Below are 27,680 nucleotides of genomic sequence, written 5' to 3' on the forward strand. Positions count from 1 at the left end.
TTTGAAGATCATTAATTAACATTTGATTATATTATTCAAATAAAAGATGTGGTAAAATAATGATGCAGGAATAAAATTATAGAATATAAATTATAGAATATAAATCATAATATGGGGTTTTTGTTGTTGTATGGTTGTTCTTCAGTGACCACGTTAATTGCTGCAGTTGTTGCATTTTGAGCAGTGAAAAAGAAAATCAGCTCTGGCTTCATGAGAAGCAGTGCCTTAAGGTAAAAAGGTGGTTAATTTTACAAAGGCCATAGGTCATTGTTTCTTTCATGTGAAGGAAACTGTCAACAAAATATGCAGACTTTTATCCTTGCAACAAATTATGCTCTAAATTTTATCAGATGAATGAAAGCTGCATGGCACAATGCTTTTAAATTGTTAGACATTGCTTAAACCTAGAGAAATCTAGATCAAGTCACAGATCCAACATAGGCCTTATTTTTCCAATAAGGCTATGTCAAGAGCATATTATTTTGCTATCAAGCCTCAACAGCTGGCAGAACCAAATGGTGCAAACTGAAGGAGTTTACAAAATCACGGCCCAAGTGTCTAAATATAAATAAATTTCAGAATTTATGCATATTTTTCTAAAAATGCCACATGCTGTTTCATTCCCTTTCAAGTAAGCAGTAAAATAAATTACCGTATTTTTCGCTCTATAACACGCACCCGACCATAACACGCACATAGTTTTTAGAGGAGGAAAACAAGAAAAAAAATATTCTAAATGAAACAGTGGATGTATGATTTTTGTGGTTCATGCTGTGGCCACAGACATGTGATCTGACGGTGAGTTTGGGGTAGCCCAATGCAAAAATCCTGAGGATCCCTATGGATCCATGCTTTGTAACCATGTTTTTGCACCACTGCGGCCCCAGGCAACAGTGGATGCGTGATTTTTTTGGTGCAAGCTGTAGCCATGGACATGCTATGTGATCTGATGGTGAATTTGGGGTGACCCAGTGCAAAAATCCTGAGGATTCATGTGGATCCGTGCTTTGTAACCAGGCTCTCTGTCCCTCTCTTCTCCCCACTCAGTGGCTCTTCTCCCGCTTTGCTGTTTCAAAGCAAGCCACCGAGGAGGGAAGGAAGGGGAACCATGGATCCTCTGCTCACGACTGCAGCAGATCCCCCCGCCATCCGTAGGCATTCGCTCCATAACACGCACAGACATTTCCCCTTACTTTCTAGGAGGAAAAAAGTGAGTGTTATGGGGCAAAAAATACGGTAAGTCCCTCAGTAAAATAACAGGGGTTAGGAACCTGTAGCCCACCAAACACTGCTGGACTACAACTCCCATCATTCCTGACCATTGACTATTATGGCTGAAACTGATGGTTGTTGGAGTCCAACTGCATCTGGAGGACCATGTTAGCCATCCCTGATATAACATCTCTATTTACAAGATTATTGAGGTGAAGGTGAAATCAGTTTTTCCTATGAATGATATATTTCTGGTCTGATGACGTTTATACTGTTCTTACTGTTTTGAATTTGTTTCAGTATTTTGAATCCTCACCTTTCTCTTAAAAACAAGGTCACTCAACAAAAAATAAACATATACGGAATATGTTTTGCACAGCAGCAACCTGATAATCCAAATACATAGAATAATGTCAGATACATACCACACAAAGCTCAAATAATATAACACCAAGGGACCACACGTCCGATTTAAGGCCCGAAGGGAGATGCTTTTCACTTTGCATATGATCACTGTTTTTGATAATTCCCTGTGCAATTACCTCCGGTGCCAGGTATGATGGATACCTACAAGTAATGGTACAATAATAAAAGCAAAAGCATATTTCAAAAGGCTTGCAGGACAAATCCATTGAATTTTCATAATGGACACCTGTCTCATTAAACTGCACGTCATCTTTTATAGCTTAAAAAACCCTTGACAAGGTAGAAATAAAAAGTGTCAGCCTAACCTACTTCACAAGATTGTTGTGAGGATAAAAGACAGGGGTGAAAAGAACCTTAAGCTCTTTGAGGGGAAAGTGGTATAGAAATTTAATGAATGAATAAATGAATAGCCTGCTTTCAAATCCTGGTTTAACAGCATTGCAATTATCTGCAGTGTAAATGCTGATTGCTCTCCTGCTGCTTCACTGGAAATATCAGGGGTAAATGTGTGAGGGTGATTTGAGTGTATAGTCGCTTGTCAATTACATGAGCTCTAGATGAGGCCTTTGAACGCTGCTAAGATGAGAGTCTCCTAATTTTAACCAGAATACTGTCTGGTAACCAAAGTCAAGTTTTACATTTATCATGGCAACCAGGCTTAGAATAATAGAATCAACCATTATTCTTTGTCAGGTGTGAGGAGATATTGGGGGGGGGGGTTTCACACACAACGTACGATTCCTAGAATGTCACAATGTAAAACTTACCCTATAGGAAAATCAACATCGGCACCATAAGCTGTCATGTAGTAAAGGCCGAATTTAGCCAGTTTAGCATGACCCTATTAAAAAGAGGAAGAAATGTACTGATTATCAACCTAATGAGGGTTTCTACCTTGCAGGAAGCTTTGTGTTTGAAAATGCATTGACATTCATGTTTGAATTCACAATTTCCATGGCCAAAAATCTGATGGTGAGAAACTACCAGATATGATTACTCTGTCTGCACGTAGCCCTAGGCCAAATCACGACTTAGGATGGAAGGGCAAAGAGGTTCCCAGACCAAAGATTACGGCTGCAAGCTCCTTTCCTACCTGGACCTAAGCCTGGGGGAACCTCTTTCAGCCCTAGGCCCGCATTGCCTTGTGGGCAACCAGGGAAGGGCAGTCAGTGCCGAGAAGGGCCAGACACAAAAGTGGGTGAACAATTCATATGACTCTTACCTTTGTTCAGGAGACTACAATCACCGTCACCCAAACTCTATTGGTCTAACAAAAACAAGTTATACCTGTTAGCATTTCACTCCTCTGTTGCTGGATGTGTTACAATCACATGTCTGTGTTTACTTTCTAGGCTTGGAAAGCCTGAGAACGGAAGCTAGCCTTATCTCTTCTACTCTGTTGTATTTTTGTACTTTTTACTTTCTGTTCTCTCTTGGAGCTGAAGTAAGAAAATCCCATGATCACTTTGTCCTGTATATGTTGTTGTTTAGTCATGTCCGACTCTTCGTGACCCCATGGACCAGAGCATGCCAGGCACTCCTGTCTTCCACTGCCTCCCGCAGTTTGGTCAAACTCATGCTGGTAGCTTCGAGAACACTGTCCAACCATCTTGCCCTCTTCTCCTTGTGCCCTCCATCTTTCCCAACATCAGGGTCTTTTCCAGGGAGTCTTCTCTTCTCATGAGGTGGCCAAAGTATTGGAGCCTCAGCTTCATGATCTGTCCTTCCAGTGAGCACTCAGGGCTGAGTTCCTTCAGAATAGATCGGTTTGATCTTCTTGCAGTCCATGGGACTCTCAAGAGTCTCCTCCAGCACCATAATTAAAAAGCATCAATTCTGTATATACTGCTTCATAAAAGTATATAGTCCTGTATATACTGCTTAATAAAAGCTTAGAATGAGCACACCAATACCCACTTTGTTTCCACTAAGCTCTGCTGAGTGTGTGTGCACATAGGCATCTGCTATGTGTTACTGGAGCGTACCGGGACTGATGAATTATGGGCGCCCCGTAGCTGCGCAACTTCAGGATGACACCCGGAGAGGTTTGTCTCATCTCGGGGGCTGCGTGGACCCCCTGGCATATTCCTACAATACATAGTAGCCTACTAGGTATAGTCATGCAAAGATTGGGGACGGGGTTACACACACTCACACACTTCTCTCCATGCAGGCAAGTAGAAAGGATTTTCATGGTTTAAGGACACATTTGCCAAGGAAAACCACTTGAGGAGGATTTAGAGCATGACTGGTGTGGGAGCATGCATTTGAAGAGTCCCAAAGGTCAAAAAGAGAAGTCTAGAGGACCATATTTGGTCCCTGGGGATAATATTCCCCACCCATGCTTAGCGTTGCATTCAAACCCGGGCTTATGGTGTGTCTCGGTCCAGATAAGTGGCCCTCAGCTCCTGGACCCAATGTTCCCCACCGCTGGCTGAGCATTATATCCAAACCCACAGGCAAACCACAAAATCAAGTTCTTTGCTTTTGATAAGTTGTGGTGTGGCTCAGTGTTATGTGCAAAGTAGACCTAAGTGTGGTATTTCAGAACATTGCTCAGTCTTGCTTCAGCTTTCCCTCTAGCCAAATTGCCAACATTTGTAGACAAAACTTTTATGTCCCATGCAGAAGATTTTCAATGAACACCATTGTAAGATGAAAACGTAAGAGCTGTCGTTCTCAACAAAGTTTCCCAGCTGTATAGCTGAAGACATTTATTTCTGTTGAACGCTAGGATACGTGTGAAAGGCGGTCTCAAATTTGTGAAATCAAAATATTTTTCAGGAAGCCTGCATAATTATATTCCCATTTATTTATGTGTGTATTTATCCCAGAATTTATAAGCAGAGATTAAATCTCGAGAAGACCCACAAAGTATTACAAACATAAAATTCATTCACTGGATAATTACAAACCATAAAACCACAAATCTTTAAAATGCTAAAATGTCTAAAAATATTCTATTAGCAGCAATAAAACAGTTTCAGCAAAACAACTAAGGTTTGCACAATGATTTATGGCTTGGGTTTGTCTGGAAGAGCTAAACCATGTGTCTGGATTTAGACGATCTGTTAAGCAAAACTGAATTTCACCTAGGTTTGTTACCATCACAATAAACAATGGTTGATGACATCCAAATGAAGTCACTGCATTCGTGTCTAGGAAAGGTGTTCCATTTTAGATAAAGGTAGACGTGTATCTTCCATTTACATGGGGGAAGAGTGCCATATAGACAAAACTGTGCAAAATATGAAAGTAAGAATTTACCTTGCATTTAAATGCAAAACGTTGCGTTTATAGGAGAGGTATCTTTCAAAAAGATTTCAAACGAAGTTCTTATTACATCGATGTTGACAAAGGATGCAGACCGACAGCAAAAACAAAATCTTCTAGCCTTACCTCTTGATCCATGAGGACGTTGTGAGGTGAAAGTGCACGGTGGACTATTCCATGCTTGTTCATGTACTGCAAGCCCTGCAGCACTTCATAGGCGATACATGAAATCCTAAAAGGGCTGCAGTGAAATAGTAAGAAAATAGACTGTTTCAGTTATTTTGGCCTGAAGCAATATTTTCAGCTGATCTTAGCCACTCATAATTCTCCCCACATAATCAAAGGTTACTATCCAAATTAAGCAGACAGGATAGAGGTAGACGGGAAAGCATAATAAAAGCCTAATAAAAGCCTGGAGGCGAGTTCGCTGGGTTCACAGCTGGGTTCACAAGAGAATGGTGGTGTTTATAGGTTCAAACGAGTTTCGTATCCTTTAAGAAGATGTGTCATAGGAGGTCAACCATATGGAGGATTCTCACAGGCCTGGAAACTTCCTGCAGGTATCAGTATCAGAAGTGAAACTAGTTAGAGCTAAAGATTCACAAAGATTTTGTTTGGTCTGCATTTTTAAGTGAGTAGATCTGGTTCGTACTTCCCGGACTAATACACAGAACAGAACATATTCTTTACTTCTTGCACTTCTCCATAGGTTGCGATACAACCCTCAGCTTAAAGAATATATCAATATGATCACAGAAATGTGTTTTTTTCAAATCAAATGCATACAAAATTTGCATAGTTGGTCATTTATCTATCTTTTGATAAATATTAGGTTAACTTGCTCTCCTGGTCTCCTTACTCAACTTAAAATTATCAGTTGGAGTGCCACTGGCAGTATAATACTATATGTTTCTTCTTAGAAGTAGAAGTTCAATGTATCTTAAACTCAAATAATTGTATATGGGACTGCAGCCTAAGTTATATTTAACAAAACACAGTTAAGTGTAGGTGTCGGGTCGTATGGTCCAGGGGTCTTAAATCCACTGGATTTTTTGTTCAATCTCCAGAGTGGAGAATCAGAAAAATGTGAATGTGAGAAGCTGTAATTCACTGAAACACTAGAGGGCCTCCTCTGATTATCTTTGCACTATAAAAGTCAGAGCACCCGAAAGCAGAAATTCAGGATTAAATGCTAAACCCTATACAGAGCCAACTCTATACTCCCACAGTTTAAATTGTAACAATTGCTTTAACTATTAAAGTAAAGCATGTAATAAACACATTACATGAGGATCTCCTTGTGCTATGGGGAAGGCAATATGACCATCTCTCTTAGGTTTGCAACGAAGTCCTCAGTGGACAGGTGAAAATTAATGCATGCTAAGACCTCTGCAAACTGAGGGATAGAAACCATCGTTTTTATACTATTCCGCTCCCTGTGAATACTTAAGTTTAGAATTCTATCAGTAATTACTGTGAGGAAAATATGGGATGACATAAGCAGACAGGACGACTCTGAAGTTTCCTTTTTTAAAAATGTGTCTAACTGTTTTTGTTTGCACAAGACTCCAAAACATGAAACAACCCTAATTGAATGCAGAAATGTCTGCAGAGTCATACTACTTCTGGAACAAAATGCCCCATATACATCAATGGACGCTTTACTGGATGAGAGTACTTAAAAAATGTGGACTTTTTAATTATCCCCCTCAGAGTTCATAATTACGCCCGCTGGATGAACACACTAAAGAAAAAGACCCTCCTCTCCTTCTATCCCCAAGACAATACTAATACAGACCGAACTTGTAATAAGAATCTAAGCTGGTGATGTTGGATGCAGCTGGTGGTCAGAGGATATAATTTTTTTAAAAAAAAACCTCCTCCAAATTTACATAATGAAGCAGCAGGGATATAATTTGCTTTCATCTTCTTTAACAGGGACCCTCAGCTGTTTGGAAAATGCTTTTTAGTCTGAAATGCTAAATGAATCCCTAATGCTTCTGACCATTCAAAATTCATACCAAAGGATAGCCCACATTTTTTCTCTCAGCGCACGCAAATAGAAGCCCATTAAGAGTAGCAGGGGCTACAAGGGAGGATGAATAAACCTCTCCCTTTCTCATTTTCCCATTCTTAAATTCAATTCCCCAGATTTCCACATCGTTTTTGGGTGTGTTTTTTTAAAGTCCTGATGAAAATCCACCAATGTTTTAATGTGGAGTTCTAATATATTATACGCACACAGTTTTGCCTAATACGCACATTATTTTGCAGAGCAATTTTCCCTAAGAGAGTGCCTTTTGCTATGTTATTCTCACAAACATATGAACCTTTATTAACAATTTACACTAGCATATGCATTTTTTGGTACACATCACGAGGGCTGAGAACTGCATTGCAAAGTTCAGAGAAGCGGGAATATCAAGGGATTGCTGTGCTTTGGTTTGCTTACAATTTCAGAGCCTCTGATTTGGTAAATGTGACCTAAATCAAATTTCTGCCCCATTCCTAACCAAGAGACAAGAAAGTGACCTTACACTTACCTCATAAGAATCTAACCTTGGGATTGAGTGCTCAGTATTTTTTAAGGTTCGGTGCAAACCGTTTAGAGGTAATGGATGATTAAGCAGTATACTAATTCTGTTAGATAAATAAATAACAAATACTGCAGAGCAGATGCATACAAAAAGGGAGCGAAGGGGACAATGGCATGTGTGTGTACGCGCAAAGTGCGTTCCACAATAGGAGAAAGGATAAGGCATGGAAATGAGAGTGATCTATGTACAAGGAAGAGTTGAGAAAAGTGCAGAGGAGGGTGGAAGGGGAAAGGAGAAATGTGAGTGCACAGGGGGTTGTGAAAAAGGAAGGGGTAAGAGGCTTGGAATTAGGTTCAAAGATGAAAGGGTCCGAAGGAGAAGGTGATGGATACTGAACTGTGGCAAATGAGCTCTCCATAATAAAATGGCAGGTCTTAAAAACACACACACACCACCCACCCCCCTTCCTCCATGCAGTAAGTGTGCAGTAAACTTGTATGCCAGAATGTACAATTATTGTTTTTTTACAAGTTCTAACTAGTTTCCAAAAAACGGGTGTGTGCGAGAGGGCCAAGCGTACACAGTCAGAACTTCCCATTCACTTTCCTCTCTTTCTCTGGAACCACTTGTTGGGTTTGGCTGTGGAAATGGCTGTAAAGACAAGCACAGCTTTCTCCCTTGTGTGTTTATCTATTCTTCGGATTCTGTTTCCAGCTTTATGGCTAAACCAAGGCCGCATCCAAACAGAATTTTAAGCTGGAGATTCGCAAGGGTGAAACCTTGTTAAATCGGGAATAAACTGTGTAATACAGAGCTGGCCAGCCATGTTTCCAACCCCCAGCGCCTTGGAGGCTCCTGTTGGACAATGGCTTTCATTTCAAAACAATTTCTATTTATGGATGAATTAATTTTTTGATGTTAATCAAGGTGGCAAATTAAAAAGATAGGTGTATTATTTTCTCAGTTTAATTCTGCCAAGTTTTTCAGGTGTGACTCTCATTTAGTGGTGGCACAGTAGTCTGTTCATTCACTGTTCTGAAACAGATCCACTTTAAACAAAGAATTCCATCTGCTTGGTGCGGGAAAAGAGGTTTTTCAAAATATAACCAGCTACTAGAACGAGTGGAATACCACATAATGCAAGTATCTTTGAGTCTGCAGAAGATGTTCATAAAAAATAAAGAAGTTGTATCTCTTATAGTGAAAGGAAGTCTGGAAAGGATGACCATTAGTGTATCCAGCACACCATTATCTCCTCTTCAGGTTGCAGAAATTATCAGAACAGAACACTTTGCACAGTTCAGCAGAGACGCTATGCCTGACCTTAAGGCTTCAGCAGCTTCTGCCACTGATGAACACACTGATAATAAAACTGGAGTTGTTCTATTAAGTGCACATTCTTTAGGGTTAGCCTAGCTGTTATGTACCCCATCCTGATTTGATTACATACCATAAGCAAACACTGCAGAGTTTTCCTCAATATTTTTATTAGCCATCATAAATAGAATGCTTTATCAAGGAGACTGTGGTTAATATATATATTATGGAAGAAAACACTCCCAGAGTCTCACTTCATTTGCATGCAGCCGCAACTGACTACCAGACCTACTCATTTTCACAACTCGCACTAAAGCCAGATTTTAAGGCCTCACAATGTAGATTTGAAATGTGGGTGTCAATTTCGGAGCCAGGCATATACTGTTTTTTTTTTTTTTTCAGGCCTTTCGCGTTCATTTTCATCTTGTCTGATGAGTTTTTAAAAAAGTTTTTAAACCATTCATATAGAATTTGATGCCTTTTGTATATATTCTCCTGTTTCCAATTTGTTGCTGGCAATCAAAAATTGGGAGAATCCTCTTGGGCTCAGGTCCTGCTTGCAGGCTTCCCATAAGAAACTGGTTAGCCACTAAGAGATCAGGATGCTGGGCTGAATGGGTCTTTGGTCAGATCCAGAAGAAACCTTTTTATGGTCTTTTTATGGCATTTGGAAACTGTGAAAGGAATTTGATGAGGATCATATAGTGTGGTACCTCAGGTTAAGAACTTAATTCGTTCTGGAGGTCCGTTCTCAACCTGAAACTGTTCTTAACCTGAGGTACCACTTTAGCTAATGGAGCCTCCTGCTGCTGCTGCTGCGTGATTTCTGTTTTTATCCTGAAGCAAAGTTCTGAACCTGGGGTACTATTTCTGGGTTAGCGGAGTCTGTAAGCTGAAGTGTCTGTAACCTGAAGCATCTGTAACCCAAGGTACCACTGTATATGAGTCTGAGCACTGGTCCATCTAGCTCATTACTGCTTACACTGAGAAAATTGTGGGTTTTTTCTCCCAAGCCCTTGCCAAAGATTGAACCTGGGACTTTTGCAGCAAAAAGAACCAAGAGCCTTGCAACAGCAAATTTTATTATGACATAACCTTTGTTAGCCTTTCAAGATGCCACATGTTCCTTTGTTATTTTGTTTAAAACAAACAATTAATGGAAATGACAGGGGAGAAAGTGGGGTGAAAATTAAAAAACTAAGATAGATAAAATTAGGACTAAGCAAATTCACAGATGATAAATCCACCAACAGTTATTATGATTTGTGGGTAAGGAATGGGACTTTTGTGTGGTTGGAATGTGGCATACTGTACAAAGGTAGCAGTTGCTTCCATTGCTCCAAAATACAACCCCATCCCTGCCTCCATGGCTGGCTGGCAATGGCGCATGAAGAAGCTGCCTTATATTTGGAGATAGAACACTGGTCCATCTAGCTCGGTACTGTTGGCCACGACTTGCAGTTGTTATCCAGGGTTTTAGTTGGGGGTCCTTCATAATAAGTCTTAACTAGAGTTGTCAAGGATTGACCCCAAGGCCTACTTCTGAGCTACAGTAATTTTAAATTTCTATTTAAATGTAATTAATACATACAGGCTCATGAAAGGAAAACTGAGGTTCACGAAAAGATTTTGGTCCAAGTTTTATACACAAGCTTAATGATAGAACATGGTAATTATTCGTTCCATTGCTTAACATTAAGGTAAGTTTCTTGCATCAACTCTCGCACATGTGAAATTGTGCAAGACGTTTGGCTCACAACCCTTTGGATCCTGATCATGCTTTGTACAAAACCAACAACCGCAGAAGTAATGCAACCTTCCAATTAAAACCAACAATGATATTTATCAAGAACTGTTACCAAAAACCCACACCTTTTTCATGCAGGAGAGTAAAGACCTTTGGAGAATACAAATTGCCCTCTAGAGCCACTTTCAGATATTTAAAATATTTGGAAGCAAGTCTTTGGGTTTCTTTGTGCTTTTTCAGCTGCAATTCTTTTAAAAAACCAAGTCATTCATATTATTAGCATTATCCTCTCGATGTATTCCCCCCCCCAAAGAGTTCCTGACAGGAAATTACTAATTAATTTCATCATTATTTTTCTTTCCTTAAAAATATAAATAATATTGCATAGTGACCTTGTATACTGTTTTCCAGCTTAAGTTTGTGCAAATCACAAAATCTGTCTTACAGCCTCCTCCTTGATAGCAAGGCCAAAAGGAATATATTGATTTAATAAAATGTAAAGCCATGAAAAAATGCTGACATAGCAGGCCACCAGGTTTATGCACTGGGTTTCAACACACCATTTCAACAGATGACAATAACTGAGTAGAAACGTATTAAAATACTTTAAGTCCTCCCCCCTCTTTTTAGCAAGTCAAATTCAATTTGATATGCATAGTAAAATGAAAAGGAGAAAAGGAACATCTAGTGTAGGACTTCCACAGGAAAAAACAAAACAAAAAGTGATTTCAAAGATGAGATAATGGATTTTCTCTCTATTATAAAGGTAAAGGTAAAGGTACCCCTGCCCGTACGGGCCAGTCGTGTCCGACTCTGGGGTTGCGTGCTCATCTCGCTTAAGAGGCCGGGAGCCAGCGCTGTCTGAAGACACTTCTGGGTCACATGGCCAGCGTGACGAAGCTGCTCTTGCGAGCCAGCACCAGCGCCGCACACGGAAACGCCGTTACCTTCCCGCTATAAAGCGGTACCTATTTATCTACTTGCACTTGGGGGTGCTTTCGAACTGCTAGGTGGGCAGGAGCTGGGACCGAACGACGGGAGCTCACCCCGCCGTGGGGATTCGAACCGCCAACCATGCGATCGGCAAGTCCTAGGCACTGAGGTTTTACCCACCCGCGTCTATTATAAAGCCCAGTTCAAAAGCCACTTCCATAGGCAAAACTAACCTCCATTTTTCTCCTATCTCATCTTTCACAGTATCTCAATTATTCAGCTATTTAGAAATCCTTCCCTTCCCGTTGTCCCCTACTCCAAAGGCCCTATCAGTCAAAAGCACAGAAATATTGGTTGGGAGGTGGAGGAGAGAAAGACTTGCAGAGAATGACCATGAAAGTTCTATCTGTAATTGTCATGGTTAGCATTGCAAGACAGAATGTCATCAGACAATCACAATCAGAAGTTAAGAGTTCTGGTCAAAGCACAGAAGCAGCACATTATCTGTTACCAAAAAGAGATGAAAGAAATATGGCAAAGGAGGAGCTTTCAGCTCCTTTCCCAGACATATGCACACAAATGCACACGGACACACATATATCAAACCCTCAGCGGCAGAGTTGCTCTGATCAGCTCCCAAGCAAGCGAATGCTGATGGAGGAGGGAAAAAGTGATTTGTGCCCAAGGGAATGTTATGTGCACGTCTGTGTGTGAGCATGGAAGAAAGTAGGTGCATTCCTTATTGTAAGCCTTCTAAGCATCTATTTATCATATCAGGTGGATCTGACACCCTGCCAGAACAGTGAATTGAAGTTAAACCCGCCAAACAGTTGTTTTACAAACATGGCTTGCATTTGACACTCTGTAAATCTGGCACCAAATGCTTTCAGCAGACACTGGATTCAGTCAAGAGCTCCAACTGGAAGCTCAAGCATGCATCTGACCCTAGCAGCATCGCTTGACGTGTGGTACCAACAGTGCCAAATGCAAGCCACAGTTGCAAAGGGGGGGGGAATCAAAGCACACTCTAAGGCACCTGATATGAAGTCAGGTGAGTGACAGGTGGCCAAGGGGCAAATAAATTCTTTGCCCCATCTCTGTTGGAAATATGGTGGCAGAAACTAGGAACAGGACTTTCTAAAAGGGGAGCCTAGTGAGATCTAACAGGCTCCTCTTCCTTTCACTGGCTGTAAACTTAAAAAAAGAATAAGGAAGGTATTTGCAATGTAATCTTTTTGGCTGTTCTTAAACTGATTTTTATGTTGTGGGAAACCTCCATTACTTCCCTGCCCTTCCTTGGATTGGCATTAATGCAAACATTTACACCCCAACCTAAGGAATCCTTAAACTGGTTCTCAAAGTATATTTAGGAACATTCTCGGGCTCACTTAAACTGGCAAGGAATGTTGAACTTTAGAAGGGGGGTTGTGTATTTGAGGGAACAGATGATTTTCCAAACTCTAAACTGGGGGTCACTGATACAGTGCCTTCCAGATGGTGTTGGACTCAAATTCCTACCAATCCCAGCCACCATGGCCCATGGTCAACAGAGTTATAGTTCAGCAGCATCTGGAAGGCACCACTTTGCTCTAAACGCTAGGCAAGTATTACTTTTGAACAAGGCCATTTATTTCAGAAACTTCCAAGACACAGGAAAAGTAGGGCAAGGTATTAACGCACCGAGTAAGCATTATTTGAAAGATAGTCTGTTTAGGGACTAAAAGCTTTTGCAAACAAGCAAAGAAGACATTTGTATTGAAGCAAAAGAAGTAGCTGATCAGGCATGCTACAGAAGTGTATGTGAAGATGTGAGCAAAATCATCTGGATCAATGTTTGCAAATGAACATGCTGCAAATTATCCTAATGCCTCTTCACTATGAAGAAATGAATGATGTCCTTTATGATAAAGGGCATAATGGCTGGACTCAGATACGGTGTGAAATCATGGTTTGTGATCTGTAACTGTAGTTTAAATTCCACACAGTGGCTTAAGCTTCCAAGTGTGCAGAAGGCCAGCTGGGTCTAGATCTGCTTGCTTTTGTTTCCTTTTAAAAAAATTGTCTTTATTGATTTAAAATATCATCTTACATATATGCTACAAATAGTTGCAGCAAAATTAAACATGAAAATATAAGAGAAAAAAGATAAAGAAAATAAAAATAAAGAAGAGGAGAGTTAACAATAAGAAATGAATATTGGTTATAACATCCTGTCTTTTCTAATAAAGTCTTCTGAAAGAAACTTCCAATCATTTTCGTTGTACTTTTTCTATTGTCTTAATTTTATCGCACAGTTTGTTTTATAACTTTTCCTGTATATTTTTCTAGTATATTTATTACATTTGTTTATTATATACAAGTATCACTCAGTTCTGCTAGGATAATGTCATTTTTACAATATAATCTTATATATTCTTTGAATAGTCTCCATTCTCTGCTTGCTTTTGTTTCCTATCTGCTCAGCATTCAACATCAAGCTCACTTCCATTTTCATGGCACGACAGTCTTCCAAGAGGTTTGTCAAGGCTCTGAAGAATCACCATCACATATTCCAACAGCAAACTCATTCTCTGAGTGAGGATCCTTACTTATATAACCAAAATGGCACCATCCACAAACAGAGAGTAGCATAAACAGGTGTGCGGGAACCCCAATATTTGCAGAAATACCAAAAAAATACCCTCCCAAAATCAATGAGGACTGAAAAGATAGGGGACTCAGAATGCTGTTTTTTATTGGGGTCAGGGAGAGATGGAAATGAATATTCAGGAAAATGAGCCTAACAACAATTTTCCCTACCTTTGATTCCCATTAACTGGCATTCAGAGGCTTACTGCATGCTTTGTAAACCAGCTTAAAACTGGTTTCAGATCCTAGTCACAAAACCTGTTAGCTGGCTCAGGTTTGGGCATGAAAATCCCAAAAATCACAAAATGTGATTTTACATGACCTCCAGGCTGGCTCAGAGCACGTGGTAACGTTTATTGTTACATTAACACCTTCTGCTATAGATTGAATTACTTTGCATACCAGTTTCAGCTCCCATTTTATATTTACTAAAAATTCAAACTAATTAAGAAAAGCAGTATTGGATAGTGCATAAACAATACATGACTAATGGATTTATTTTGCTTCATGACTTCACACCAATAAATGCTATTTTGGAATTGAATTACTGGGAAAGGATTAAAATGGAAATAAACAAATACCCAACTATATATATGTTGTTATACTTGATTGTGACAAATAGTTGTGTGTTTTTTAAAAGAAGTTTCTTGATTACCTTCTTCCATACTTTTCCATTGTTTTAATATTCCCTTGCTCTTTAGCTTATTTGCTCAGACTGGTTGCACTTTTCTACATCCGTAGCAGCAACACTTAAATCATGTTTATATTGTAAGAATGAAAACATACTAATTAGTTCCAGAAAGGTGTTGTAGAAAGGTATTTTAACCCAGAAAGATTGCATTTTGAGCTATGCCCCTTTCTCCTTAATCCTTCTTTTACTGAGAGACATACAGTATTCAGTATTTCAGAAGAATTATCTTAGAAATACCTACTCATCTGTGTCACCCCCAAAACCTGATTTTACTCAAAACGAGCTCACTTTCCACAGACTCCAATCTCCTAATCCAACCTAAACATAATTCATCTCATTAGTTAAAACAGAGCTGGATAACCTGTCACTCTCAAGATGTTTCTGGAGTCCAGCTCCCATCAGCACCAGTCAGCGTAGCCAATGGTTAGGGTCAACCATGGACCTGAAGACTCAACATCATTTAGAGGGCCAAAGGCCCCTTCAGTGTTCCAAATGAAAGCACCACACACACAACCCTTGAAGCCGTATCAATGGCTGCTTCTGAATTGGAATCATATGAGTGTTCAGTTGCTGGAAAGCATTTGCCTTCCTCTTACCCCTTTCCTCGTCTTATTTTATTTTTTTATAAGCTACATGTTTACCCTTTGGAGAACCTTTTTCACATAAAGCCTACCTCCCGTTTGATTTTGGAACACAATACAAACGGTAATGCATTTATAGCAGAGGATGTAACAAAGACATCTAATACATGGAGTAGACAATAGTTTAATAAGAGCAAATAAAACCTACTCATCCGAGTCGGATCATGTTTTCCACCAAGCTAGTAAACAGCTGCAGACAGAGTCTGCTTCCGATCAAAGGGTCTATGTATAACATATTATACCTCTGTATCTCTCTGATGGTTCACTGGTAATTTTTCAAAACCATAACCTCTGAAACATATGACAACTATATTTTATTGAAGACATACTATGACCACTTCGCTCACTTATTCAGAACAATTCAAAATGCATAATGCAGGTGCCAAAAGCCATCTAAATGTCTACATACTCCATCTGTCGGCTTTTGTGATTATAAAATTGCAAAAGGCTTCAAAAAGAAAAGGGGGGCATTTTAAAGTATAATGTGAAAAAATAATAACAGAATGGTGTGTGTGCTTATTTTCAGTGCTCAGAAGAAAACATTTCTCAACTAACAGCTTTAAAAGGTAGCTTTTAGGACTCTGCACCTCTGACTAGAAAAACTGGAATTCAAAGGCAGGCAATTTACAAAGTTGTAAAACCACTAAGGCTACAATCTTCGACAAAGTTACTAGAAAGCAAGCCTCATGGAGCCTAGTCACTGAATAAACAGAAACAGGGTTGTGCTGCATGACACTAGCTAGAACTTAATAAGGTTGTTGAATTTCAATTGAAACCAATATTCTAATTAGAATGAAAAATCCAGTTTGATTATTTGCTTGTACTTTGAACAAATAAATGTTAAATGACAATCTTTTGCTATGCAGACAGACAGACATATATGGCAGTTACTCTTATGAACAAGATTGCAGTTCTACTGGCAGGCTACAAACATAGCACATTCCTTTCCAAGATTGTATACTGCAATTTTATTGATATTGAGTTGTTGTTGTTCCAATATTTAAATGCCAGAGTCAGATTTAGAGTCAATATCCAGACGGGGAAAATTTCTCAAACCACAAAATTCTGCAAAATGCAATTACAGCTGAAGTCATTAACTTTTTTATTATTGCATTGCATTCATAAAATTTGTATACCGCCTTTCATTCGAAGATCACAAGGAGGTTTGCAACATACAAATACAAAATGAGAACACAAAATATATAACAAAAAACTAACAGACTAAGAAACCAATAACTCCCCTCCAATGAACACATTTAAGAGGCCATAGTACTATCAGGAATCCTATCTGCTCAGATGTGCCCTAAGTTCATTTGAGTTGCAGGCAGAAAAAAACCAAGCTGCCCATGATTTACTGTGAAATGCAATGCATGCTTACCTACTGTGCTCACTGGGGCTTACTCTCTTGTAAGCACGCATAGGCTTACAGCCTTGGTCTAATTCTTGACACCAACTGAGAAGTGGTTATATCAGTTTCCCAGTGTTCGTGGGGCTGAGTGTTTTGCTAACATTTCACCTTCTACAACTATACCTATACTGTTGCCCAGGTTATTTCAACAAGGTTGCCGAGAACGTATGGTAGAGGTAATAATATACTCTCAAGAGGCTTTGAGGATCATTACGTTTAACAAAAGGTTTCCATTATCCAAAATGTATCCATCTGGGGATACACAGAGATCATAACAGAAAAGTGTGCTGCAATGTTTCTGTGGAATGTTTAGCTTCCTGACTGAGTTACAAGAGAAGCCAAATGTAGCGTAACTATTTGAGATATCTAACTTCGGAGTTAGAAATTCTGATAAGCTCTTCTCAAGTAGTATCCTAGTGGAATGTCACCACCTTATGGAAAAGTGGGAGAAAAAGGAGGACAAGTTCTGGTGGACTCAAAAACAGAACTGTGCAGAAACACCTATGCAAACGTTACCTCATATGTAATCGGTATAATGATGCATGACTTCATAAGATTAACTGCAAATAACTATCAGACAGCTGTATAGCCTGCTGTTTTGCAATATGCATGGAAAGATGGACCGTCCACCCATGGTATATCTTCAGTTTCAGCAACAGCCTAATAGAAGATTTCCTGCTGACTTGACTTGTGGTACAGGTGCAAAGGACTTATTTCCTGGCAAGTGCAAGAAGAATTAATCTATAAACCATAAGGACAGCTTCTCCCATTCCATAACAGTTTGTGAAATTAATTGCAATAGCATGCATATCAACTTTGGGTATAAAACCTGTTCTATCATGAGCTAATATAATCAAAACAAGTAGGGGGGAGGACCCCAAATAGTTCCCTACAAAGCTAATTGACGGAGATGGATTGAATAGCATAACTGGGAATTGCTCTTTCTTAAATTATTTCTGGCTATTGAAAGGTCTTATGACAGAAACAAAAAGATGTCAATTTTAATTAACTGAAAAACAATGGGAAATGTTTCAGTTGCTCTCAGTGAAAGTATCCCTGAGGTGAAACAGCTTCTCTTTTGCATAGTATGAACTCGAAATTTTGCTGCATAGGCTGGCTTGAGACACACACACAAAAAAGCCTTGAGGGAGGCACATTTCTTTTCTGATTCGGGCTTTAATTTTTTTTTTAGAAATTATGCTTCCATAAAAAATTGCCACTGGCTGGGCATTTCTCTTAAGATAGGTGAGAAAAAGCTTTCAGTCTTTTGCCTTGCTGGGCAAAGGGGGAATTAAAGGACTGGACATTCAAATAATGCTTCAGGAAAAATAATGACGGCAAACTGCTAACATTAAACTCACTTTGGAGATACTTTAGACAGACATTACAACATTTTTATATAGGTTGGGTCAAAACATTATTCTTGGACTTAGTAGCATCCCCGAGAGCTGACATAACTCAGTGCCTAAAAGCGAAACCCCGTATATGAAACTAAGAAGCAAGTCCTATGAAGTTCAATAGAGTTTACTCCCAGGTAAATGACAAAGCTACAAATCCCCAATTCAAATGTTGTTTCTGCCACTATTTCTCAGCTTCAACACCTCCTCACCCAGCAAAAGGAGAAAACAATACTGACTTACATTACAGGGTTGCTAAAATTACAAAAAGCAGTGAATAGAGTTTGTGAAATGCTCTGAAAGTTTAAAATACAGAGTATTTTATTTTACTGGGTTCTTCTTATTTTATTCGGCAAAATTTAAATACCACTTAATTGACAAAAATCCCCTCAATTTATTATTGTGCTTTTGTTCCTTATTCCCTTCTAAATCACCTGGGAACATAAATTAATTTTGAAGGCACAGGATGTAAATTATGTAAAGGAATATCCTAGTTTTAATGTACCATTAGGAAATGTGGTATCTACGATCTTTAGTGACAGGGGCTTAGAAGTCTTCCATCACAGCAAACTGTTAATTGTTAAGCAATCTGCTATATATCTCTGATATCCACTGAACAGGCATGCACCCTCTCATTGGGTATAATCTATAAACCAACATCTGTCAACATGCAATGAAGATAAAATTTAGAGCTCACTCCATCCATATGCCAAGCACAAATGGCAGGACTCAGATAGAAGCAGTCTCAGTTTCTGCTCTATAGCCAAGTAGACAATTGGTGATTATTCTGCGGGAGCTGGCACTTAATAACCTGGTGGTAAAATAATTTCTGAGATACATTATTTCCAATCCATTTCACAATGTGTTCAGTTGCCCCTCAAGTCTTCAATCCAGCTAAATAAATCAGTAGGAAAGAATCTAAATTCAACAAAAGTGAAATGGAAATATTAACACTAAGCCAGGTAAGGCCAAGGCTGGAGAATTCAACCACAGCACAAGTTTGGTCTCATTTATGGGGTGAGTGCAAAGGGGACTCTGAGATCTAATTTGCACACTTTATTTGAAAATTACTTTTTATTCTATGTAATAAGAAATTCTGGTAGATTTGATCATGGTTTTACTGCATATGTATCAACTTTTTTTTTTGTTCCCCCCCTTCTTTGGATGATGCTATGGCCTTTGGCTAGTGCAATAAAAGTTTCTCTCTCTCTCTCTCCCTATTTTCATATTTATCAAAATGCAGACACCACTGTAAGAGCCTGATCCTAGGGATGCCACGTTCTCGGAGGAAATCCTACTAAGCACTATTGCTATGCCAAAATCTGGCCCCATTCCCTAAAAATTCTAAAAATGTACACATGCACAATCTACCTGCACAATCTGTACCCTGAAGAGGGTGCACATTACGCCAAGCAGCTCCATGCATGCAGACTTTATGTGCAAACAGTTTGTAGGCTCCATTTACAGCTTCAGATAACTGTGCAAACAGGAAGCAAAAGGCACTTCCTGTATCCACACAATCATTTCTCTGTATGTGTCATATCAACAGTATATGTGTCATATACTGTGCTATACTACCAGTCCAAGGCCAGAAGCAGACAGGGTTGCCATGCTATATTCTGCGCTGAGCAGAGGTATGGCTGAGGTTTCCTGATCCCCTCACCTGGCTAGAATGTACTCCTTTGTCCGCTGGAAGAAAATAATGTTGTAATCTCTGTTCTGCATTTTACATTGCACAGCAATATCAAATGTCCTGAACCTGATGCTGCACTTTATATCATATAGCAATACAGAAACTGCAGGGAAACATCAAGATATATACTTTCATTTTCTTTTCATATAGAAATGAAACTAACATTCATCATTTAGAAGCTTAAAACCCTGCACAACTAATGCACAAGCACTGTCATATACACACAATTCCTCAATACGTTTCAGGTTCGCTTAAAAAACAACCCAAAACTCATTATCTGAAACATAACTTAAAACACAAGCAAAGCATATTGGAAGAAATGGCTGGCAGGTTCCAGTACTTTCATCGTAAAATCGTAAAACTTTTGTGAAGAAGTAAATATATGCTTCATCTTAAGCATGTGTTTATCTGGCTGCCAGAAGGATAAAGTACTGGAAGATGTCAGCTTTGAATCTGTTAGACCTGCAAAGGTAGTTAACGTTTTAAAAGAAAAAGTGCATCTGGACTTTGTAACTTAAAGTAGATAAACCTTTCAGTTTGCATGTTTCCTTGCAATGTTTTTCTTGATACCATACCTCACTGGTTTCCTGTCTCGAAGCAAATCTTCCAGACTCTTTCCACAGTGTTCCGCAACAACCACTAGCCTCTCTGATGAAAAATATACACAGAGACAGATTTAGTATCTCAGTGCACACAGGCACAAAAACACTTTCACTCTTGCATCCCACTGAAATTAAAACCATATTATGGTAACGCTGCATCTAATAATACAAAGAGGATGTCTACTTATTTTAGGGGAATAGAAAATCATACTGAGTATACATTACACAGAATATAACCAAATTAACACGTAGATGGCAATTATTTGCAGCCAACGTCTAGAATAATTTCAGTGTAGAGAACATATGAGGATTTTTTTTCCTCATTTTACATCAACAACCATGGTGGGGGGGGTAGAGTAAATAGAAATTTTCTGTGATGGGCTGTTTTTACTGATCAATAATTTTTTATTTGTTTTTGGTTGTATTCCACCAGTTTCTGATTTGGCAATTTTTATGGAGTGTGTGCTTTTAGCATGGTAAAGATTTTGTTATTATTGTTTTGGTTATAAATTCTGAATATTGTATACATTTTATATTTCTCCATGTTGCCTTGGGTCATTTTTGAAAAAGGTAACTAAGATTTTTTTTAGTAACTATTGCCATTTTTTGAAAGTTTCTTTGTCAGTTTTATGATCAGTACTTCCAATTTTCTACTTTTTCTAAATGCATTTGGAAATGTATTAGAAACTTCTAGTATTATATTAGCTACTCTTTCAGTATCAAAATCACCAAGTTTTTTTGTGTAAGTGAAGGAAAACAAGAAAGAAAAAAATAGATAAGTGGGTACCATTATTTTTGGAATAGGGCTAGTATAATAATAGCAAAATATACAAATTGTTTCAGTTGCTACGAGTACATATGGGTTAACCTACTCGATTGGCATTTTCTCCATTTCTTTTATTTACCACATTGAGGAGACAGACCACTTTTTGAAAAGGAACATTTCTCCATTACTGTGAAGGAGAGCAAATTTTAAGGCATAGCACTCGCTCCCTTTGTACATTTACAAACATTCATCACACCATTTCCCCCACATAAAGCTTAGTTTACAATTTACTTTTTTTAATGCAAGAAAGTGCCATACTTTCCCGTGTATAAGACTAGGTTTCTTTCTTTAAAATTTATGCTAAAAACTGTGGGCCGTCTTACACATGGAGCCATCTCCCCCCATTTTCTAAAATTTGAGTTCCCCAAAACAGGAGGCATCTTATACACGGGGGCGTCCTATACATGGAAAAATACGGTATTTCAGTTGCAGGTCCCCAACAGGACATAATTTTAGAGGCCCATACTTATAAGAATTGCGCACCAGCCCTGGAAAGGTCCATTGCCATTGTTCCTCTGACATCAGTGCACTGATGGTGGAGAGGTCAAAATGGGGGTGGGGGTGGCATTTCAGTAGCATGTTGGGAGTTGATAGGGGGAGGCTTAAGATCTGTTGAATCCTTCCATTCCCACAATATGCCCTCAATATGGCAATATGGCATGTATGCCCTCGGGCTGGATAGAATGAGACGGAATACATTATTTAAAGAATACCTCAAGACAGCCAACGGAAGGGGGCCAAGAGAAAACCCTACCCGCCCACTCCATCTAGTGCCCTGCTGGGCACCAGCATGGTAGGGCTTTCGATTTGACAACTCATCCACTGCAAGTACCGCCTCTCCCAACCCAGTAAGATTTCTCTTTTAAACAACTGAAATATATAAACTGTGTTATTTAGGAAAGGATTGTAATGGTGAAAAAGGGATAGGTATTCAGAGATCAACTGAAGGAAAACAGTGCCTCATGCTAAAACCTCTCCTGCCCTCACCAACTCCATTCACACAGGGGTATCAATTGCCTTACTATTATCCACAACTGAGGTGCATGGATGAGCATAGGGGACAGTTACCTTGAACATGATGCTGTGGCAGCCACCAAAATCTTAGTAATTGTCAACATTGTTCCCGATAACAGCATTATTTAAGGCAGGATTTCCTAAACTGTGCTCCCTGAGCTTCATTTGGGTGGTCTGTGGATTTTGGTTGAGGATGGTATATCCATCCCATTAAATATCCACATTGGTTTTTAAATGCATTTGTAGTGTTTCTTTTATATCTTGTATTGTATTTTATGGCATTACAATTTGAATTCCATGGAAATTCAAACAAATAAAAAGAGATCGTGACAGGCACATCCATTCTGCTGCACTAATTTTGTTATAAAATGCACCGCCAGCTAAGACTATTTTTGGATTTTCCTCTCTGAGCTGCGTCATAATACATTATTCTTGTATAGCTATAAGAATATTGCCATTCTATGTACAACCACCTCTCCTTTAAAACAGATTTACAATGTGAAGCTTCTCCTCTGCTTTGCCAGACATTCTGCTTAGCTATACAGCAAAAGCTACAGTAAAATAAAATTCACCATGTAAAAGAAAAGAAACTTCACTTAAAAGTAATAAAACTGATCCCAGGTGTAACAGTCACCCTCCACCCCTGCCAAGATACCAAGAAAGCACGATCATATTGAATAAGTTTGGAACAGTTTATAGAAGACAGGAAAACCCTGACTTCTGAACTAACTTTTATTCTTTGGCGATCACTCGTAGCCGAGTAAGATTGTCTTCCATAAACATGGTTTTAACGATGAGTCTGTAAGTGACTGTGGAGGCCAATTCTGGACTCACACGTCCTTCCACAGTGGGGACATTGGTTCCTTGGCGGGAGTTGATCACGGTGTGGATTTGCCAAGTGTGCCTTCCTCTTAGCACGTTTCTCCCTTTCATCCTGCGTTCGAGTGTCTTCAAAGTCCATGGCACCTTTGGTAAAGGCTGTTCTCCAACTGGAGCACTCACAGGCCAGTGTTTCCCAGTTGTCAGTGTTTATACTACAGTTTTTTAGATTTGCCTTGAGACAGACTTTAAACCTCTTTGGTTGGCCACCAGCATTACGCTTCCCATTTTTAAGTTTGGAATAGAGTAGTTGCTTTGGAAGATGATAATCAGGCATCTGCACAACATGACCAGTCCAACAAAGTTGTGTTGAAGAATCATTGCTTCAACACTGGTGATCTTTGCTTCATCCAGTACACTGATATTAGTTTGCCTGTCTTCCTAGGCGATGTGTAAGATTTTTCGGAAAATACAATGCCCTTTAAAGGACAGGTCAAATGTGATATCCAGCATGAGAATGGGAAAATCAAAAATGTAAATAGAACAAATAAAGTCAAGTGAAAAACTGAACAGCTGATTATAAGAAGCACATAGAGCAGCATGCCAGGCAAGTTGTGAGGAATGCTTTGTATCTTTCAAGGAGCCCTCTGTGTGCATACAGAGACAAGTTGCACACATAGCATTGCAGTTCTCACAGGAGGAATATGTAAGATTAAAAATATGCACTTAAGAGATGGCATTTTGCAAGGGAACTAGCCCGCTAAAATGGGCATAGTTCAACCCGAAATCTCCTTTTTTCAGTCATGTTAAGGTCCCTACCAACTCTACGATTCTATGATTGACTTGGAACATTCCGTGGCCTACGAGATATACACCAAGAGGTGCCTGCTCTTGATGGCATTACACTCCCTCTGAAGGAGTGGGTACATAGCTTGGGAGGACTTCTGGACCCTTTGATGTTGCTTGACGCTCAGGTGGCCTCGGTGGTGTGGAGTGCCTTCCATCAGTTTCGGCTACGGACCTAGCTGTGTCCCTATCGGGATAAGGATAACCTAACTTTTGTCATCTATGCTCCAGTAACCTCTAAATAAGATTACTGCAACACATTATGTGTAGGGCTGCCTCTGAGGACAGTTTGAAAACTTTAGCTGGTGCAGAATTTGGCAGTCACATCACTCACTAGGGTAAGATGGTTTGAGCATATTGCACCAATCCTGACCTGATTGTACTGGCTGCCAATTAAGTTTCCAGGCCCAGTTTGAAGGGCTGGTTTTGACCTAAAAAGGTAAAGGACCCCTGACAGCTAAGTCCAGTCACAGACGACTCTGGGGTTGCGGCGTTCATCTCGCTTTACAGGCCAAGGGAGCTGGCGTTTGTCCGCAGACAGTTTTTCTGGGTCATGTGGGACTAAGCAGCTTCTGGCAAAACCAGAGCAGCATACGGAAATGCCATTTACCTTCCTGTCAGAGGGGTACCTATTTATCTACTTGCACTTTTTGGCATGCTTTCAAACTGCTATGTCGGCAGGAGCTGGGACCGAGCAACGGGAGCTCACCCTGTCGTGGGGATTCGAACCGCCAACCTTCTGATCGGCAAGCCCAAGAGGCTCAGTGGTTTAGACCACAGCACCACCTGTGCCCCCACTTTTGACCTAGAAAGCCTTAAATGGACCGCAATACCTCAAGGACCACCTCTTTCCATATGAACTGACCCAGACCCTGTGATCATCACCTGAGGCCCTTCTTCGTGTGCCTCCTCTACATGAGGTCCGCAGGGTGGCAACATGAGAATGAGTGACTCCCCATTTGTGGAATGCTCTCTCCAGAGAGGCTCGCCTGGTGCCTTCATTCCACATCTTTACGTACCATGTGAAAATATTCCTCTATAATGAGGCCTTTGGCTGATAAACATCCTATGGCCTTTTAAAATGTGTTTTTGGTAGGAGATTATGGGCTTATTTTTATTTTTAAAATGTATTTTTGTGTTCTTATTTTGTATTTCTATGTTGTGAACCACCCTGTGATCTTTGGATGAAGGGCAGTATACAAACAGAAATAACAGAATAAGTAAATTACAGCTTATATTTCATCTTCAACATGATATATGGCACACTGATAAGTTCCAAAATGCGAGGACTGGGAGAGAACTGTCGAGGCCGCCTTCTGTGGAGCACATTTCTTTTAAACTCTGAACTTCAAAAGAGAGATTTGAAGAATTAAATAAAAAGAAAGACAGATTGATGAATTGCAGGAACCTATGGAACAAATGGACTGAAAGAAGCCTGCAGTTTTCAAGAACAAAACCCCCCAAAAAGCATGTGAAGGAGCAGAGCATGGAGGGGGGGGAATGGAGTAAAGAGAGATAAGCAGAGTGTGAAAAAGAAAAGGAAATACCTAAAAATTATCAATGTGATCTGAACTACAGGATAACAAAGAACTGCAGCCCAGCAGCATACATCTGTGTCTGTTATGTGCAACAACAGAGACAAGCCTGAAAAATGCTGCTACAGAGTCAGTCTGGGGAAAAGCAAACTGCCGTCTTGGGGGGAAAAAATGCTGACGGCTGCTTTGAAGTCTAATGCTCTGAAACACATGCACAGAATAATTACTGTAACACTGCTACATGCACACCCCAAAGTTATGGGGCAGGGAGGGGGTAGAAAGCACACTCACCATGCTTTCCACGGGAAATGTCCACATACTGGCAAAGCCTAGGATGCGTAATTGTCTTAAGAATCTGAAAGCGTCCCAGGATCTTTATGGAGTTTGGCGTCAAGGGCAGGCCGTTGCTCCCACAAACATCATTCGGAAGAGCAGAAGCAAAGAAGGTAAAGGCTCCCAATTCTGCATCCTTTAAGGGAAACATCTTAGGAGTTCCGTGAGATACCCCTCCTTGTAGGTAGCGTTCCCCTGAAAAAAAAGAAAAGAAAAAAGGGAAGACATACAATAAAACCAGGCTGCAAGGCTCCAAACCAGTAAACAGGCTGCCTATAGAGAGAAAAAACCAGTTTAAACCCTACAGATTTAATTTTAAGGCTAGTCAAGCAAACGGATGCCATTGATATTACTGCTGGTTATAACAGAGTGATGAAAGCCGTTTTTAGCATCTGAAAATGTATAAAGCAATAAAATGCAAGTCAACAGAATATTTAGAGGATTATAGCCTGAAGTGAACTCTGCAAAGGAATCATGCTATTTATTCAATTCTAGTAAGTAAGGATACAATCTAGAAAGCCTGTGCATCCATCCATATTTGAGCAGCAGCAGCAGCAGATAGTCATTATTTTGCAGGAGGGAGTCAAGTACATAGTAAAAATTAAGACCACACAATTAAAGCAGATTATAATGCCCTGTTGCCCTGGATCACCAAATCCACTTAAAAAAATAGCAACCATCAATGGACTTTTTATGTTAAGAATATGATGGAGAAATTCACTGAAAAGTTTGGGAAGTTTTTAAAGCAACCTGCAGACAAATCAGGATGCATGTTTAATGTCCTATAACATCCCCATGAACCAATCTGAATGAACACTCATGCAAATCAGAATGAATGCTCCATAAGCAGGTCATCTCTAGGAGCCCTGAACTGCAAACACTTTTTGGCATTATATAGAGCTGCTGTTGTGGGGAAACAGAACTCCCACCCACTGCTGGCTAAATGACACAGGGAATATGATCAGTTGCGCACCATGGAAATAAAATATAGCTCAAGCTGAGTGTGCAAGCATCAAAGCAGTGTCAGTCCCCAAATTAGGAGCAACATGCTTGAGGCCCCAACACATGCCTTTTGCCAGAGGGGCCCATAGATTGAGGACTGCTTCTGTTGGCCAAATTCTGACTGCTCTTTTCTGCCCTCCTGGCCCACACAATGCACTTTCCCCTGCATCAAGCACACACTGGCCTTTATCAGTCCTTGCCCCCATGCATATGGGTGTGATATTTCAAGGTGGCTTTCCCATGCCTAAAGGCAGTGTAAAAAGCCACCTGGAGCAAATATGAAACCAGAAAAGGCAGCTGGCAATTTACAATGCTTCAAGAGTGTAAACAGGCACAGTATCTGTTACAGGTCCACTTGCTACCCAGTTTACTCTGTTCTGCTGGCATCTTTTTGTTCCAGAATCTGATGCTTAAAAACAAACAGTGCAATCATAGGCACACTTATTCAATAAGTATAGTTCACTGAGTTCAAAAGGGCTTAATTCCACTTAAATCAGCAAAGGATTTCAGTCAAAAAGTTCCTTTTTCAGAATACCCTAGTAATGAGTATCTTTAGCAACCTATGGACCAAATTTGAACTTTTAAACTAGTCACTTAGCCGTTTGGGGGTATACTTCATGTACTTCATTTTGCAGCAGCGCTGTACAAATTTGGCAGCCCGACTGCTGACCACAGCAATCAACATAGATTGTATTATTCCAGTTCAGGGTTAACACTGCAGGTAAGCAATTTTTTGCAGGGATCAATTTAAGATGCTACCTATGGCCTCTGAAGCTCTAAAGTGGGGTTGGGGTACCTAT

General features: G+C 39.8%; 1 protein-coding gene across 4 annotated transcripts in view; it reads right to left on the bottom strand.

Annotated features, from left to right (window-relative positions):
- Positions 1-27,680, bottom strand: part of TBCK (TBC1 domain containing kinase) — an 84,174-nt gene that overhangs the window by 53,283 nt on the left and 3,211 nt on the right. For all 4 annotated transcript variants that reach the window (XM_082236919.1, XM_082236917.1, XM_082236918.1 and 1 more), the window contains 5 exons: positions 25,837-26,073; positions 20,479-20,551; positions 5,038-5,152; positions 2,406-2,479; positions 1,638-1,779 (listed from right to left, as the gene is read on the bottom strand). In XM_082236919.1, the coding sequence (XP_082093045.1) occupies positions 1,638-1,779; positions 2,406-2,479; positions 5,038-5,152; positions 20,479-20,551; positions 25,837-26,029 (597 nt within the window). In that variant the 5' untranslated portion in view covers positions 26,030-26,073. The remainder of the gene's footprint in view (positions 1-1,637; positions 1,780-2,405; positions 2,480-5,037; positions 5,153-20,478; positions 20,552-25,836; positions 26,074-27,680) is intronic.

This window comes from Podarcis vaucheri (genome assembly GCF_965113315.1).
Source record: "Podarcis vaucheri genome assembly, chromosome: 9".
Taxonomy (NCBI): Eukaryota; Metazoa; Chordata; class Lepidosauria; order Squamata; family Lacertidae; genus Podarcis; species Podarcis vaucheri.